The sequence below is a fragment of the Triturus cristatus genome, chromosome 9 (genome assembly GCF_964204655.1).
Source record: "Triturus cristatus chromosome 9, aTriCri1.1, whole genome shotgun sequence".
In the NCBI taxonomy this organism is placed as follows: domain Eukaryota; kingdom Metazoa; phylum Chordata; class Amphibia; order Caudata; family Salamandridae; genus Triturus; species Triturus cristatus.
Window position 1 is genome coordinate 478,449,044 of NC_140592.1, and position 15,532 is coordinate 478,464,575.

At 45.6% G+C, this 15,532-nt stretch overlaps 1 protein-coding gene across 1 annotated transcript in view; it reads right to left on the reverse strand.

Annotated features, from left to right (window-relative positions):
- LOC146798161 (uncharacterized) overlaps positions 1-15,532 on the reverse strand; it is a 203,575-nt gene that overhangs the window by 27,414 nt on the left and 160,629 nt on the right. Inside the window, exons 7-8 of the mRNA XM_085625412.1 lie at positions 4,765-4,854; positions 3,916-4,005 (exon numbers count right to left, since the gene is read on the reverse strand). Coding sequence (XP_085481538.1) covers positions 3,916-4,005; positions 4,765-4,854 — 180 coding nt within the window. The remainder of the gene's footprint in view (positions 1-3,915; positions 4,006-4,764; positions 4,855-15,532) is intronic.

The window sequence follows — 15,532 nt, forward strand, 5'->3', positions numbered from 1 at the left end:
GATGAGCGTCGAAAGGAACGTTTAGAGGCTTGCGTTTGGAGTGCCCCCATAGACTTTGCTGTGTCTGTGTCCTTTTTCATCTTTTCCAACGCTTCGTCCACCTTTGGCCCAAAGAGAGTTTGTTGGTCAAAGGGGTGATTGAGTATGGACGCCTGGACTTCAGGCTTGAACCCTGAGATCCTGAGCCAGGCATGGCGACGAAGCAGGACACTGGTATTTATGGCTCTAGAAGCAGTGTCTGCTGCATCGAGGGCACACTTAATGGAGGTGTTTGTAATTAGTTTACCCTCCTGTATCAGGTCATGAGCCTTGCGCTTGTGTTTTTCTGGAAGGTGCTGCATAAGAGCCTCAAGTTCGTCGTAGTGTGCTCTGTCATAGCGCGCAAGTAGTGCTTGTGTATTTGCAATGCGCCACATGTTTGCAGCTTGGGAGGCGGTGCGTTTGCCAGACGCGTCTAAAAGTTTCGATTCCTTGTCTGGCGGTGGGGCTTCTCCTGAGGACTGGGAGTTAGCCCGCTTTCTAGCTGTGGAGACAACTAGGGAATCTAAGGGAGCAGGGCCCTTAATGTATGCAGGGTCTGTGGGTGCCGCCTTGTACTTTTTCTCTATTCTAGGGTTCAGTACCCTGGCCCTGACAGGGTCTTTGAACACCTCTGCAGCATGCTTGGTGACACCCTTAAGCATGAGCAAAATAGACGTGGATTTGTCCTGAATGTCAAATGTGTCCAGTAGGAAGTCGTCTTCCACTGGTTCGCTGTGCATGTCCACCCCATGGTAGTGTGCTGCTCTCTGCACTAAGTGATGGAACCCTAAGGAGTCCTCTGGGGGAGACGGCCTAGATGGGTATAGGTCGTCCTGAGGCATATCAGGTATGTCAGGGTTGTGGTAGTCTTCCCATGGGTCTGGGGTCCCCGGTGGAGTGGGGTCCATTGGGGCGTCCGCCGGGTCATAATCTGGTCCCCGTCATCCGGATCTGGGGACGGGGTCGGGGAGTAATGAGGTAAAGGTGGCGGAGACCTGGGAGGGGGAGGGGGTGGAGGAGGTGGAGGAGGCAGAGGAGGAGGTAGTGGGGAGGGCACTCTGAGGGGAGAAGTAGCAGAGTCCTTCCGTTTGGGTGGTGGAGGAGGAGCCGGAGTGTCAAGGCGTCTTTTCTTGACAAGTAAAGTCAATAGCCCAGTCTTTGGATCTTTAGATAGAGTCTTTTGCAAAGGGTCTGGTGTAAACAGGGCCAGTGGCGTTGAATCGTCCGCTGGCGCCGATGATTTCGGAGCCGAGGGCTTCGATGGTTTCTGTGCCTTTTTTGGGGCCTCCGGTGTTTTCGGCGTCGAAGGAGTTTTCGGCGCCGGAGCGTCGGTGCCGACAGATTTTTGTTTGTGTTTGGTCGGCACCGAGAGTCCAGGCTTCGGCACCGGTGGCTTCGGAGTCGAGCTGGGTATTACTTTCTTCGGTGCCGGATGCTGTTTTTCGTCGGCTGGCTCGAGCCCGAGCTGCCGTGAGACTTTTGGGGCTTCGACACCGGGCCCGAAGGTGGGGTGATAGAAGCTTTGTGTTTGGTTTTACCCAGGCCTGCAGGCGAGGGTGTAACCTGAGTCTCTTTGGTTTTGGGCGCGGGGGTGGGAGGGGGTACAGTACTCACGACCCGCTGCGCCGGTGTGATGTCCTCCACGTCGGAGTCGTCGGCCTCGGAAGCGCTGACGACGTCGTCCTCCTGCTCGTTGTGTAGGTGCCCCGAAGCTTCGGCGCCGTCTCCGAAGATGTCCGGTGGAGCTGCGGACGATGAGTGCGCCATGGTGCGTCGAGCTCTTCGATCCCGGATGGTCTTCTTTGATTGAAAAGACTTACAGGCGGGGCAGTCTCTAGCCTCGTGTTCTGGAGAGAGGCAAAGGTTACACATCTGATGGAGGTCGGTGTGGGGAAATTTAGACCCACATTTTGGGCACTTTTTGAACGGAGTCCTTTCCATCGGCCGGGACCGGAGTCGAGGAGGGCCCGAAGGCCGGTGCCGATGTACGGGATGGAGAAAAGTGCCGCTTCGAGAGATGAAGATGATGAAGAAACTCGAAGAAACGAGGATTTTCCGTCAAGGCTGGAACCGTAGAAGTTCGAAGCCGGAGCACGAAGTATCACATCCGAGCCCGATGGCGGAAAAAAACAATCTGAGGATGGAGCCGAAGCCCATGCGCAGTACGGACCGAAGGAGGAGTCACCGAACTCGTGACTTCCAAAGACTGTCCAAAGAACAAAAACAAACTGCAAACATCCGGGCCCAACACCAGATGGCGATCTATGCTAAGTGTACAATCTGCAGCTCATATGCCTCGAACAAAATGTTTCCCCCATCATAAACTCTCCAGCACCAGCCGCTAGTGCCACATGGATCTGTCGTCGGGAAAACCTGTGTCTCATTTACTCTTTGTTATGCGCTAACAACTGGACCGGGAATAGTGTAGTCCTTATTGGACTTTGGATGGTATCCGCTGCTTTTGTCTCTCTATTAGTCAAGTCTTACAAATGGATATTGAATAGAAGGCAATTCTGCTTACCGATAGACAATGACTAAAATTTAAAGATTTACCTAAGAATATCAGTTTGAGCAGTGCATAGGAGGGGCAATCAATCAATTAGTTCACTATGCATACAAATTATAAGGAGTAAAGCAAAGAGCTAAGTAAAGTTCCAGTGGAAATCCAGCATAAATTTGCTTTTTAATAATGGGGAAGGATTTTTCTCCAATATGAATGAATGAAATGACTTCTAATAGCGCACAGCTACTCACAAAGAGTGTTCCGGCGCTTTGGGTAAAAGTCAGGATGGAACCAGAGAACCAACACAATGCTGACACGACTACAATCTGAAAAGCAATGTTTTCAGCACCTTTTTAGGTCTCGCCTAGGCAGCGTCCATGCGCTGCTCTAGAAAAAAAGACCTCTTGGAATCGCTCTGGACTGACTTCCGGCCTATGGCTTGCTGTTACGCGCACGCGCTCACCACTAGTGGGACGCTGCAGCTGCATTCGCGGCTGTGCTTGTAATTGATTTGTTGTTCAGACTCCTCAGTAACCTTTTAAGTGCTAAAAATACAAGGAGAGCATACGGAATTAAAAAATGAACATGGCTTTAAAATATAGCAGTGAGGAAATTCTAGAAATTGTTTAGTTTTTAGTACTCTAGTTCAGTTGCTGGGGCATCAAATCTCCGTTTTCTTCTGGCATCCTACAGTGCGGTTTGTTTTCTGTTTTTACTAGTTTGCTGATGCACCGCGGGAACTTAATCGCAATTTCAGCTCCATGGAAATGTAAAGGCTGTTTTCCCCTCAGGTACTGGGTGCATTTGATCTGCTGGGTAATACGATGGTAGAGACTTGCAGAAGAGTCGTTGAATGCTACAAGGAAACCAATTAACAGGGACCTGAACGGAAATGTCTGCCACACAGAGAGTTATTAATGTTCTCTCTTTCTCTCTCTTTGTCTACGAGCCTCTACATGTTTTTCAAACAGGTTGTGTTCTTTTTTGTCTCAATAAAATGAAATGGTTTTTGGATAGTCTGAGCTTCCGTACAGGAGGTCTGTTAGAAAATAAAATTGGGAGGAATAGGTTTCTTTTTTAAATAACACAGTTTGCAGAGGGCAAAAGAAACAAGCATTGGCATAGCAAATAGGTCTCGCCTTTGGGACCTTATAAATGTTTAGCCATGCAACAGTTGATGTTGTTGCACCAAGGATATTGGGCTGCATAACTAAACACTTATAAGGTTCCAAAGGCGAGACCGATTGGCTATGCCAATGCTTGTTCTGGTTGTGCGTGGGAAGCTTGTACTGCTCTAATGCCTGCTGTGTGTGAGGGAAGCTGGCAATGCTGACTGTGTAACCGGGTCTGGATTCGCCATCTCTTCATGGTCAAGGTTTTTTCAGACCTACCAGAGGTGTGTTCTCCTCCACGGCTCGCTCCATCGCAATCTCCACCATGTTGGAGGACAGGTCCATCCCCAGCACCTCAACCCTGTGCTCCTGGAGAGGGAATAGTGCACAAAACACAGTTAAACTCTAAGAATCAAAGAGCTGCGGAAGCCATCGCTTTCTGAAGCCACAGACTCCCAGCAACCGCGTTCATCCATGGCTGCATAGCAAGGCAGCGGCGGAGCAAAGGAACCATGTGTTCTAAAGCAAGCAAGGAAGTTGAGCCCCACCCCCTGCTTTCACTGCACTTATTGGAGCACAGTGGGCCTCTCAGAACCCCAGGACCGGTGCAACTGCACCTGCTGTACAACTGATAGCTACTTTGCTGTAATAATGTTGGGTGCAACCTTTCTGCTGAGTCCATATGGCCATGGCTCCAAGAAACACTGCACAGTGAAAGACACGGCCTTCAGAAGTTGCTAAGCATGGTGAGGCACTGTCTCTCAAAGCTACTAAGGTACCTAGCACCAGGATACCAGTCTGGTCACAGTGCGCTCTACAAAATACACCAGACAAAGACAAATACTGGGGAAGTCACTTTCCCAATGAGCACCACGGTGCGCAGTTGCTCCGGAATAGCCACGATGGATCTCCAGAGCCACTAAGCACTGTCGGCCATGTTTTTCCAGTGCCGCAGAGGGCCAGAGGTCATAACCTTTCTGCAGAGCAGTAAGGCCTACTGGCTCCAGAAACACATGAGCCCTGCGGCAAAGGGCTTCCTGAGCCCTGTGCCCAAGGAGCAATCGCCTTCTCACAGGGCACACAAGGCGTAGGTATTACTGGACCATCAGCCTACTTAGCGGCACCTACCTTGGCCATGTAAAAGTCGCCACCACCAATGCCACAGCCCACATCGATCACCTTCTGCCCAGGCTGAAGGTCGAGCATAGCAACAAACTCCTACGCCAAGAAAAGAGAAACAGAGCGTCAGGGATGGAGAAAGAAAGATGATGAAAGAGAGGCAGAAAGAGTCAAACACAGACACAAAGAGAGAGAAAGCGGACTGCAGTGGGAGGGGTCACATGAGATGAGGATGACTCGATCAAGCAAGGTGAAGAAAGAGTTTTATTATGTGAAACGAACAACGAAGCACATCCGCTCTCCAATCCCTCCTGACCAGTGCACAATTTAAACAAAAATAAGTGCCAGGCCCAAGGTGCCACGTGAGACGCCGCTGCAGCTTGCACCCCCACTGCCCCTTCCAGAGCGCCAAAATGGCACTACTAAAGGCCTGAACGCACTGCTATTATAATTATACTGGGGCTTATTTACAAGCCCCTTGAGCCGCCGGTGCGTCACTTTTAATATGAGGGAAAAAGTGATGCACCGGCGGCGCAAGAGGTTTGTAAATAAGCCCCTTGTGTGTATAGAGATCTGCTAAACTGACGTGCTCTGCTGAAAATAGGCAGACGGCGCCGCCATGTGGTGGACTGTCATAAAAAAAGTGCCGATGTTAGGAGTTAACTGCTGGTGGCAAGCATTAAGAAAACATAAGCACAAATTAAGCACTGCGTCCTGAGAGACACCACCACATTCCACTCCGCCTCAGCACACCAAGCGCCAATGTTCCCGACCCCCACCCTGAGAGTACTCAAGCATTCGAAGGGAGAAAGCCAGGGATATATCCGAGTGCGCCCTACGCCGAGAAGAAAAGAGCATGAAAGCGTGAAACACAAGTACATCAAAGAATATAACACAAGGTTTTAAGAATTAGGAAATTAGACAGACAAACCTATTCAAACGAATATTTGTCTTACAAAACAGCAGTTCACATTCCTGGCTCCAGAGACTCACAGCTACCGCTGTTATATTCTGAGAGCAGCATTTCCCACTACTTGGTAATCGCTGTCCCCGAAAAACGCCCGCAATGACCTTGTGACTGTGCTAGAGCTGTATAAAAATAATAAATAAATAAAACTAAAATAATGTTGAATGTACTAATAAAGAGAAAGAGAGAGGACGGCGAGGTCTGCAGGTGGCGTGGGGGAGTAGGGAAGTGAAGGTGGTCATTTGCTATATCTCAAGTTTAGTTCCACTTTACTGTCTGGTCACTCCAGGTTGGACTTTCTCTCACTATCAGTCTCTGATCTCTCTAGCACATTCGTCATCTGCATAACTGTCTCATCCAAAGCCAGTTCAGTTAGGAGAGTTTGCACTTAAACATTGAAGCAGCTCTGGGCTAATAATTAAGCCTGGGCAAAGCACTACGCTACGCTCGCGTAGTTTGCGCTTCTTCGTACTACGCAAATTGCACGTAGCACAGTGCAAACACGCGTAGTGTAGCGTAGTGCAGCGGTCATTTTTTGCTTACTTGCGGTCCTCAACGTCAAGTTGGCGACCGCAAGCAAGCAAAATGACATCCCGGAGAGACTTTTTCCTCGTTCGCGATCAGCAACTTCAAGTTGCCGATCGTGAGCGTGGAAAAGAAACATCCCGGCGAGATTCTCAACGCGGGGAGGTCAGGTTTCTCATTGCGAGTGGTCGTGTATGCTCGCGACCGCTCGCGATGAGAAACCACCAGTCCGCGTTGAGAAAGCTGCACCTCGAGTAAAAATCTACTCGAGCGGCAGAAACCTACAGCTCGCACTGTCCAAGATGCCGTTTTCAATGATTGCAAAGTGCCGGATGCTTGTCCACACTGTGCAATCATTGAAAACGGCATCTTGCACAGTGCGAACAGGGTACTACGCAGTTCGCGAAGTGCTACGCGTAGCTCGCGTAGTGCAAAGTGCACTTTGCGTAGCTACGCGAAGCGCTACTTCGCGAACTACGCCCAGGGTTACTAATAATGGGCTGCTCCAACCTTAGCCTTCTAATCCAACATTACAAGTGTCCTGCTCCAACATTACAATGTTTGTCTTTCTGTTTCTCCCTTTTTGTTTTACAATATTCTACCCTCATGGATGGAATGTTCTAATAGCCTTACATCCAGTGGTCGAAGTGCATTTTAAAAAAGTATGGGGCTGTGACGCTGCATGCAATGGGGGTGGGGTGAGTAAGCGTGGTGGGAGGGGTCAAAGGTGTGACTACAAAAACAAAATATTCTGTAACTTTGTTCTGTCTTTTGTCTTCAATTAACTACGTATAAAATAATGCACATGGAATGAAAAATAAATGCAAGTTAGGTTAATCAGTGGGAAATGCAATTTCACACATGAGGAAAACTCTATTAGATAATGCACTGCAGATGTATGTGTCTGTAACCAGACAGCCACAGAACTGAAACCTGGTTGGTGCAGTGGGAGACTATTGACTTGTATATGTTTAGAGCTCCACGGACCAATCTGTGAAAGAAAGCACTGCACATTTGTAAGTCATTATTTTAAACTTGCATTACACACAGAATAAGATAGGCTGCTACAAAATGCACAAATGTTTATGATTAAAAAAAGTGTTTCCAAAATATAGATTTTAGTAATAACCAGACTGTACATAGTGCAAATTATTGTTATAAGTGTCTTTTAAAAGCACACACTTCACAGCTCAGCTGGGAACCTGGGTTCTCCCTTGCAATAGCACTCAAAAATAATACATCTGAGTCATCAGGAAGCTTCAAGTGATTCCATCAATTAAAGCAAATACTGGCTTCTAAGCACCCTTTACATTTGCACATAGACCAGTTGTGCACATTTACATTTCTTTCAGGCAAGCAGGCACCCTGGCAAGATGGCTTGTTTAGCTGTCTGTGCATCCCTTGGTTTCGCAGCACAGGAGGCTCTCTGCCTGACACTTCAACTGAAGCTTTTTAACTCTCAGAATTAACTGTCCTGGGACGGTTTATTTTCATAAATACCAGGGGGACTGTTTGTCTAAAATATAAAAGTAAGGGTATGTCGTTCCCTCAGGTCCTGCCCACTTCAACCACTGCTTACAGCACTTCTGCCTCAGATTATACTGGTTGTTAAAAAGGCCCTCTACATCACTACAGGCCCTCATCTCCGGCAGTTAAATCAGGTTAAGGGCCTTTAAAAACAGATTTCAACACAATAGAGAGGCAACCTTGAACAAGAACATAAGTAATATCAATGTGCCAGGTAAACAACAAGGACAGACGAGTAGGGAGGTCTTCTCAATTATTTTTATGATTCTTTATTCAGAGCCTTCTGATTGGAAAAAAAAAACAGTTTCGCGCAGTCAACGCATTTCGCCCAGTTATGGGCTTCTTCAGGGCCAAGAAATCACGGATTCATTCCTGATACATGAAATGAAGCTATTGATGCCCTTCATGTTAATTCCTGCAGAACTTTAGTGCACGATCTCTCCGAATATATTCCACGTGTGTTCTGTCCTACAATGTCTTGATGCCAGAACAATTATTATTATTAGTTTGCTGTATAGTTAGTTAAAACCATAACAATTTACATAAAACAACATCCTTCACTCGAAAATTTAAAACAAGTTAACATTTTATATAATAAAAATCATCATAAAGTGTGTAAAAAAACAGCAAGTATAAAATCAGTGTGGAACGCGTGTCATTTTTTGCTCTCACTTCCTTGTTTAACTAGCTGACCATGCAAGAGTACCAATAAAGTGCATGTGATAAGAGTAAACATTATCGCCATCAGTCTATTATTTACTTCCTATCTGGCCATAAGTTACATCTATAAGTCTCTTTGTCCCGTATCTAACAAATTGTACTGCCAATACTACTGATGGGGGGGCATACTTTGTTAGTTCGAGTAATCGGAGATGACCGTCTGTATCGTCTCCTACTCTGTACATTGGCGAGTGGGAATAGCATTCATCCTCTGTTAAGATTACCTCGTTAAAGTGCTTCTGCTTTTAGTGCTTGGTCATGAGAATGTAAAAACTTTCAGTTTACAGTTCATTTGGGAGTCAGTTGGATCCAGTCCTCTAATGATGGCAGTTCCACACAAGCTTATTCCTCTATCTAAGAAAGCTCTCCTTAAAAAAGTGAGTTGCGCTTGTTGCAGTTTCGTACAATGACATATGAGATGAATAAAATCTTCCTTTTGACTTCCACAAAGACGGCATTCTTTTGACTCAGTGTGCTTCCAGTGTGGTGCTTCAGCCAATGTAGGGAACTTCCCGAACCGCAGGGCCAACAGTTGTCTTTTTAAGTGGCTGGAGAATGTAGAATCTAGGTAGGCCGCCGGTTAAAGGACTTTGTAATTATTAATCACTGTCCATGAGTGAGATCATTGGGAGAAAATGCCTTTATCCAATACCAGCGAATTCAATATTGCTGCTTTATTTAGTGCCATCTTGAACGCTGGAAAAGGCATGTTTTTATTCCAGAGATCAATAGTACAAGTTGCCTTAAGCGCGCTGTCCAAAAATTGGTTGGCCTGCGATTTGTTTATCCTTTTCCAATTCCAACCATAATGATTTGTTGAGGCTGTTTCCCTCCACGTTTAGTTTTATCCGGTACCAAACCTTTACATATGTATAAAGTCTATCCAATGATTCATTCATTAGCCCAAATTCTAGGCGCATTTGCACTGGCGAGGCGGTCATGGGGAGTTGAAGAATCTTTTTACAATTTGCACTGGTGAGGCGGTCATGGGGAGTTGAAGAACCTTTTTACAATTTGCACTGGTGAGGCGGTCATGGGGAGTTGAAGAACCTTTTTACAAATGCTTGCTATTCGGAGAGATTGTGCACTAAAGATATGCAGGAAATAGCATGAAGGGCGTCAATAGCTTCATTTCATGTATCAGGAATGAATCTGTGATTTCTTGGCACTGAGGAAGCCCATAACTGGGCGAAATGCGTTGGCTGCGTGGAACTGTTTTTTTTTTCAATCAGAAGGCTCTGAATAAAGAATCATAAAAATCCTTGAGAAGACCTCCCTACTCATCTGTCCTTGTTGTTTACCTAGCACATTGATCTTACTTATGTTCTTGTCCAATGTTGCCTATCTACTGTGTTGAAATATTGAAATCTGATTGATTAATTAATGGCTTAGTTGGTGGCTGTTGGAAACAATAGTTTTGAATACGTGGTGGTGCTGCAAACTGGTCCTCTGGCGGACAATACTTGTTTAGCCTTTAAAAACATATTGCCTCAAAGCAGTTTTAAGAACGAATAATACAAAAACAGAATCGGATGGTGATTATGTTTGCTGACCACTTAGTGGCGCTGCTGCTGCACGAAGGTTAGTAATAGACCTTCTATATTTCATTGTAATCAAACAGGAGTGTAAAGCAAGTTCTAATTTTACACTTCTGACCAAAGAGTACTCATCTGAAGCACTTTGCTAGAAGAATGAATATCAGTGGTGGACAAGACAGCAAACTCGTAGGGCAAGGTAAGCCCTATAACGAAAGGCCAATCATCTAACTTACACAACAGATTACATGTAAGAATATAACAGGATTGTCTAAAAATAAAAAACACACTAAAGGCAGACATCGAGACACAAGGTGCTACCGGTAGTGCCCAAAAAACAAACACAATTATGCACCTTAAAATGTACTCCTAATAAAGCGTGGCATTGATCTACAGCCATCTCTCAATTGTATCAAAACTTTGACATGAAACACTACCTCCTCGTCTGTCTTCCTGATGCAGTGCTTATGCTTGAGACGCCTCTCCTTTCGACAGAAAGAAAAGAAACAGTCTCAGGACTGCATCGAGGAAGACCAGTACTCGGAGTAATGTAGATTATTGGTTAGTAACCAGGGAAATACATCTTATAACAACACAAACAGTGGATTTTTAGCTAATGAAGGGGATATTTTATACGGTGTGAATAAAACTCAGCCGCTAAAGGGGGCATTTTTAACAAGCATTTGCAATGCAATAGGTCTCGCATTTATACGAGTTTGAGCTATTGGCATTGTAAATGACAGTGCCTTTTATTTATGTTTTAAAAAAACCAAACTTAAATAAAAAGCATTGTCATTTACAATGCCAATAGCTCAAACTCGTATAAATGCGAGACCTATTGCATTGCAAATGCTTGTTTGTTTATCGCAAAGAGTAAATATCTGGGCTCTAGAACTTCTAACGCGACATCAGATGCAGCTCATGCCTGCAAAAAGTTTGCTAAGCAAAGGGATAGAGGGGTCATAAACCCCCCGCCCCCACTACACTTCAAAAGCAAAGACAAGGAATTCTTCGAGCAAAGGGACCCCATAAAACTTGTGCTTATCTCAAGGAAGCACATTCTTCAAGACAAGCAGAACAGAGCAGGGAGTCCTCAGCAACAACACAGATCGTTCGTTTACTATTACCAGGGCTCTCAGAGTGAGTCCAGCCTCTTTTCCCAGGAGAAGAGCACGTGCAGCCCTTTCACCCAGGTCAGGTGACTAGAACCGACAAATAATTGAGAGTGACTAGTAGAAATAAATGCATCATTAACTGCACGGTAGATGGTAAAATACAATACTAGTAAATGGAAAACCAAAGCTTCTGCCGTTTTGAGCCAAATATGTTAAACTCTAACCCTGTCACCAGCCTTACCCCCTTAGTATTGCTGTTTCGTGGCAAATAATGTCCAAAACACGAAAACGACAATTTCCAGTCTTATTGCACCATAAACCAAAGGCTGTGACTAAAAGCCTGCCGGCTGGTCTACAAATTTATGTTTAGTACCAACTTTATGAGGGGGAAGACAGGAGATGCACAAAGAAAGAGCCGAGCAGCAGAGTGAGAGCATAAAATGTTTTCGTTTCCATATCTTTCTAAGTTGACAATTTCCACAGCCTGAGTTGAAGGGACAGTGTATTGAGAAATAGCACGGATGCTTGAGAGTACCCGCCTGGCGCGATTGTAATCATTTTTGTCACTATTTACAAAGAAAAAAGCTGCATCCATGAATGTTTTGGTCATTTAAAATATAATCTACAGAAGTATGGTGGCTATGTTTAAGTGCCAATTGCATATGCTAAATGTTAGTAAAGTCTGCCCTACATATAGATTCTTGCACCAGAGTGAACGGAAAAAGCAATGGTTTACGAATACCTTGCTTTCAAAGTCACGAAGCAAAGTAATTCCACGTATGTTGTATTATTAAGAAACAGAGAAAGTCGATGTAGCCTCAAACATGCTAAAATGTTTTCATTATAAGAGTTACCAAAACGAATTCACATTTGCCCGGTGAAAATTTTATGTAAACTAGTCCCAACTCAAGTTCGGTTTTGCACAAATGAAGAGCTCCTAAAATATGTCTGTGTCCAGTAGATGGCGCTCTTGCACAGTAGCCCTGACAACAGAGTAAGATGTCAGAATTATGGAAATGTTTTTGTGTGACCATAAGAAGACAAAGCGTGAAGTATATGTCGAGATATTAGCACTAGCGTGAAGAATTAGAATAGGAAGGATACTAACTAGAATAGGTTTGTTTTATAAAGTGGAAGACGCACAACAAACAAACGACGTATGCTTTTAACCCCTTCAGCGCGGCGCGGATTTCCGCGCCACGCTGAAGATTCCGTGCGCGGGCGGGGCCATGACGGAACGGTTCCGTCATAAGCACAGCCCAACCGACGTGCATGACGGAACCGTTCCGTCAAGCGCGTCGAAGGGGTTAAAGGAGATTTGTAAACCTTTTCAGAAGTCAAAACACAGCAGTGCCCCTTTAAAGGCAAAAACCGCCAGCTTTGACAATGTGCGAACACGGGGTGCGCATTTTAATCATTATGTTGTTGGCTCCACCATACAGACGGTAAGTGTGAAAACAAGAACAAGCGGCCGCGAAACTGAAAGTGATCGCAATCGCGATCAAACATCAAAGCGGCCGCGAAACTGAAAGAAAACAAATGCTTTCAGGCTGCCAAATGGTGCGCGCGCCCGGAGCACATGCACTGTAGTTGGCGACCTGAAATGCACTCGTTTCCACTTCCAAAAGTCGCTTACTATAAGCCTCGCCAGAGCAGCGCTAAAGCGCTGTCTCAGGCGAGACCTAAAAAGGGCATTTTAAAAACTGTATGACGGAAAAATTATATGTGACTAAAACTGTGTGATTTAAATTTGGTGTTTTAACTCAGCGCACGAATGCACTTTCAATGGCCGTGTTAAGCATCAGGTGATCTTGACTAGATGCTACTAAAGATGCAATGCAGCGCGCGCTACGAAATTCGTTTTATTTATTTATTTGTTTACTTACCTCCAATTATCCATATTCCGGTTTTTAGTACCCCCCACCCTGCCCCTTCCCCGTCCCGCCTCTCTGCCCCACGGAACTCCTTCCACGGGCCACGGCTGCCTAGACTTAAGAAAGCGAGACGTGGGGGACGTTCTTTTGCTTATCTGGCAGCTAAACATTGGAACTTCCTTCCTGTATCTTTAAGATTGATCAATGAAGAAACCAAATTCAGGAAGCTTCTCAAAACCCACCTCTTTTGAATGAATTACCTACTGCGCTATCTACAAAAAAGGACATGACTTCAGCGCTGGGAAGCTTGTTGGATAGCCATGCGCTTTTATACATGCCTAGCATAACATTTTATTTACTCCTGTCTGTGAACAGTGCAGCCATTTGTTAGGTCTCGCCTGACCCAGCGCATGCACTGGTCTGGCGAGACTTATTGAGAGGGCTCCAAAAAGTGGTACCAGGCCAGCCTAGTGCTACAGTGCATGTGCGCGGGGCGCGCGCGCGGCGCTTTACCACAATTACTTTCACTTTCGCGGCCGCGCGGTCGCTTTGATGTGTGATCGCAAACGCGATCACTTTCCCTTTTGTGGCCGCACGGCCGCTTTACATAGCCAATAGGTCTCGCTTTTGGGACCTTATAAGTATTTAGTTATGCAACTGTTGCATGGCTAAACACTTATAAGGTCCCAAAGGCGAGACCTATTGGCTATGCCAATGCTTGTTTTTAGAAAGCTTTCACTTCGGTTTAATTCCAAGCTTTACCCCTTAACGTAATCGGTTCCTGACACCTAAATGTTCCTCCCACATCTCTATGTGTGAGAATGGATGCTGTTTTGTTGCTTTAATAAGGAGGGAAAACAATGGGACTCTGCTTCTCAGCACCCACACACACCGAAGACGGGGATATATCTCATTCGCTCAGTGTGGTGAATTCTTCATATTCATGCTTCATCAATGCAAGGCAGGTATACAGCTGTACAATATATTGGGCTGTGTACATGATTCGTTTAAGTGGCATGCATAACCATTTGAATAAAGGCTCGCGCGCAGGCTGAAACATTCACTTACCTGTGTACAGTCAAGGCCAGAAAGTACACGACGCGAACACGCCTTTACCTTCTAGGACATTGGGGTGTGTGTGGCTCAGCACTGTCTTAAGGTCATGCATTAACAGAGGTGATTTCAGAGTTACATGCTGGATTCTCTTCAGAAGTAGTAAGTGCTATATAAATGCAATTTAAACACATCTCACAAGCAAAAAAACAGGCGCGTAGCTCTTCATGGTACTGCTCAGATGTCTTCAATAGCGTGAACAATATGAAAAAACATAAGAACTGCCGGGAACTCCCTGTCTTTGGACAAGCAGTGCCCTCTTGTGGCCATTCCGTAAAACAAACTACAGTAAAAGCTCAAACATTGTTGCAGTGGTTTCCAAACTATATACCGAGCCCCTTTGAGGAAACAAGCATTTACAATGCAATGGTCTCGGCATTGGTAAAGTTACAGCTATTGGCATTGCTCATGACATTATTTTTGTTTATGTTTTTGTTTTTAAAACATTTAAAGAAACGGCATTGTTATTTACAATGTCAATAGCTTAATCACTCTCAAATGCGAGACCTATTGCATTTGCACCCACACCCAGAGCCACACACCCAGAGCCACTCACATAGAGCCACTCACATAGAGCCACCTACACACACACACAGAGTTACCCACACACAGACAGACCCACCACGCATAGAGCCACCTATAAAAAAAGTCACACACACACACAGAGCCACACAGAGCCACCCACACACAGACCCTCCCCCACACACATACAGACCCTCCCCCACACACACCGAGCTACCCACACACACACATTGCCACCCCCCACACACAGAGCCACCCCCACACACACAGAGCCACACCCACACAGATCCACCCCCACACAGAGCCACCCCCACACACACAGCCACACAGTAACCTCAAAATTTAACACATATTTACTTTTTTCTGGATCAACTGACAAACCCCTCAACAGGCTCTATGAAGATTAAGATTTCATGAGTAATTATTTTTTTTACAACAGGAAGTGAAGTATAATTTGAAGGGAGGCAGATCCTAAATCTGAGAGCAAAATATATCCTGTTTTTTATTAGAATAACTTGCCAGACGCTGCTCCTAACATGGTTTGGTAAATAGAGGAGACATCCTTGTTCGGTTTCCATGGCAGCTTCTTATGCAGAGGCAAGGCTCACACGTGATGGAGGGCGGGGGTGCAAAGCCGTGTCCATATGAGCCACTTCCAGGCTGCTCCCTCCCATGCTGTCAGTGGAATGTAGAGCAGACCAGCTGTCGGGGTTACGTGGGAATGTACACAAGTTAAAGGGCCATCCTTTCAAAGTATGCGCAGGCTGCAGGGTTCTCACGAGGGTTCAAAAGGTACCAGCAGACATGCAGTTAAAAGCGGTGCCTCTTTAAATGTCTGTCTCACCCGCTTACCCTCTTCTCCCTCCTGTGTCTGGTAGG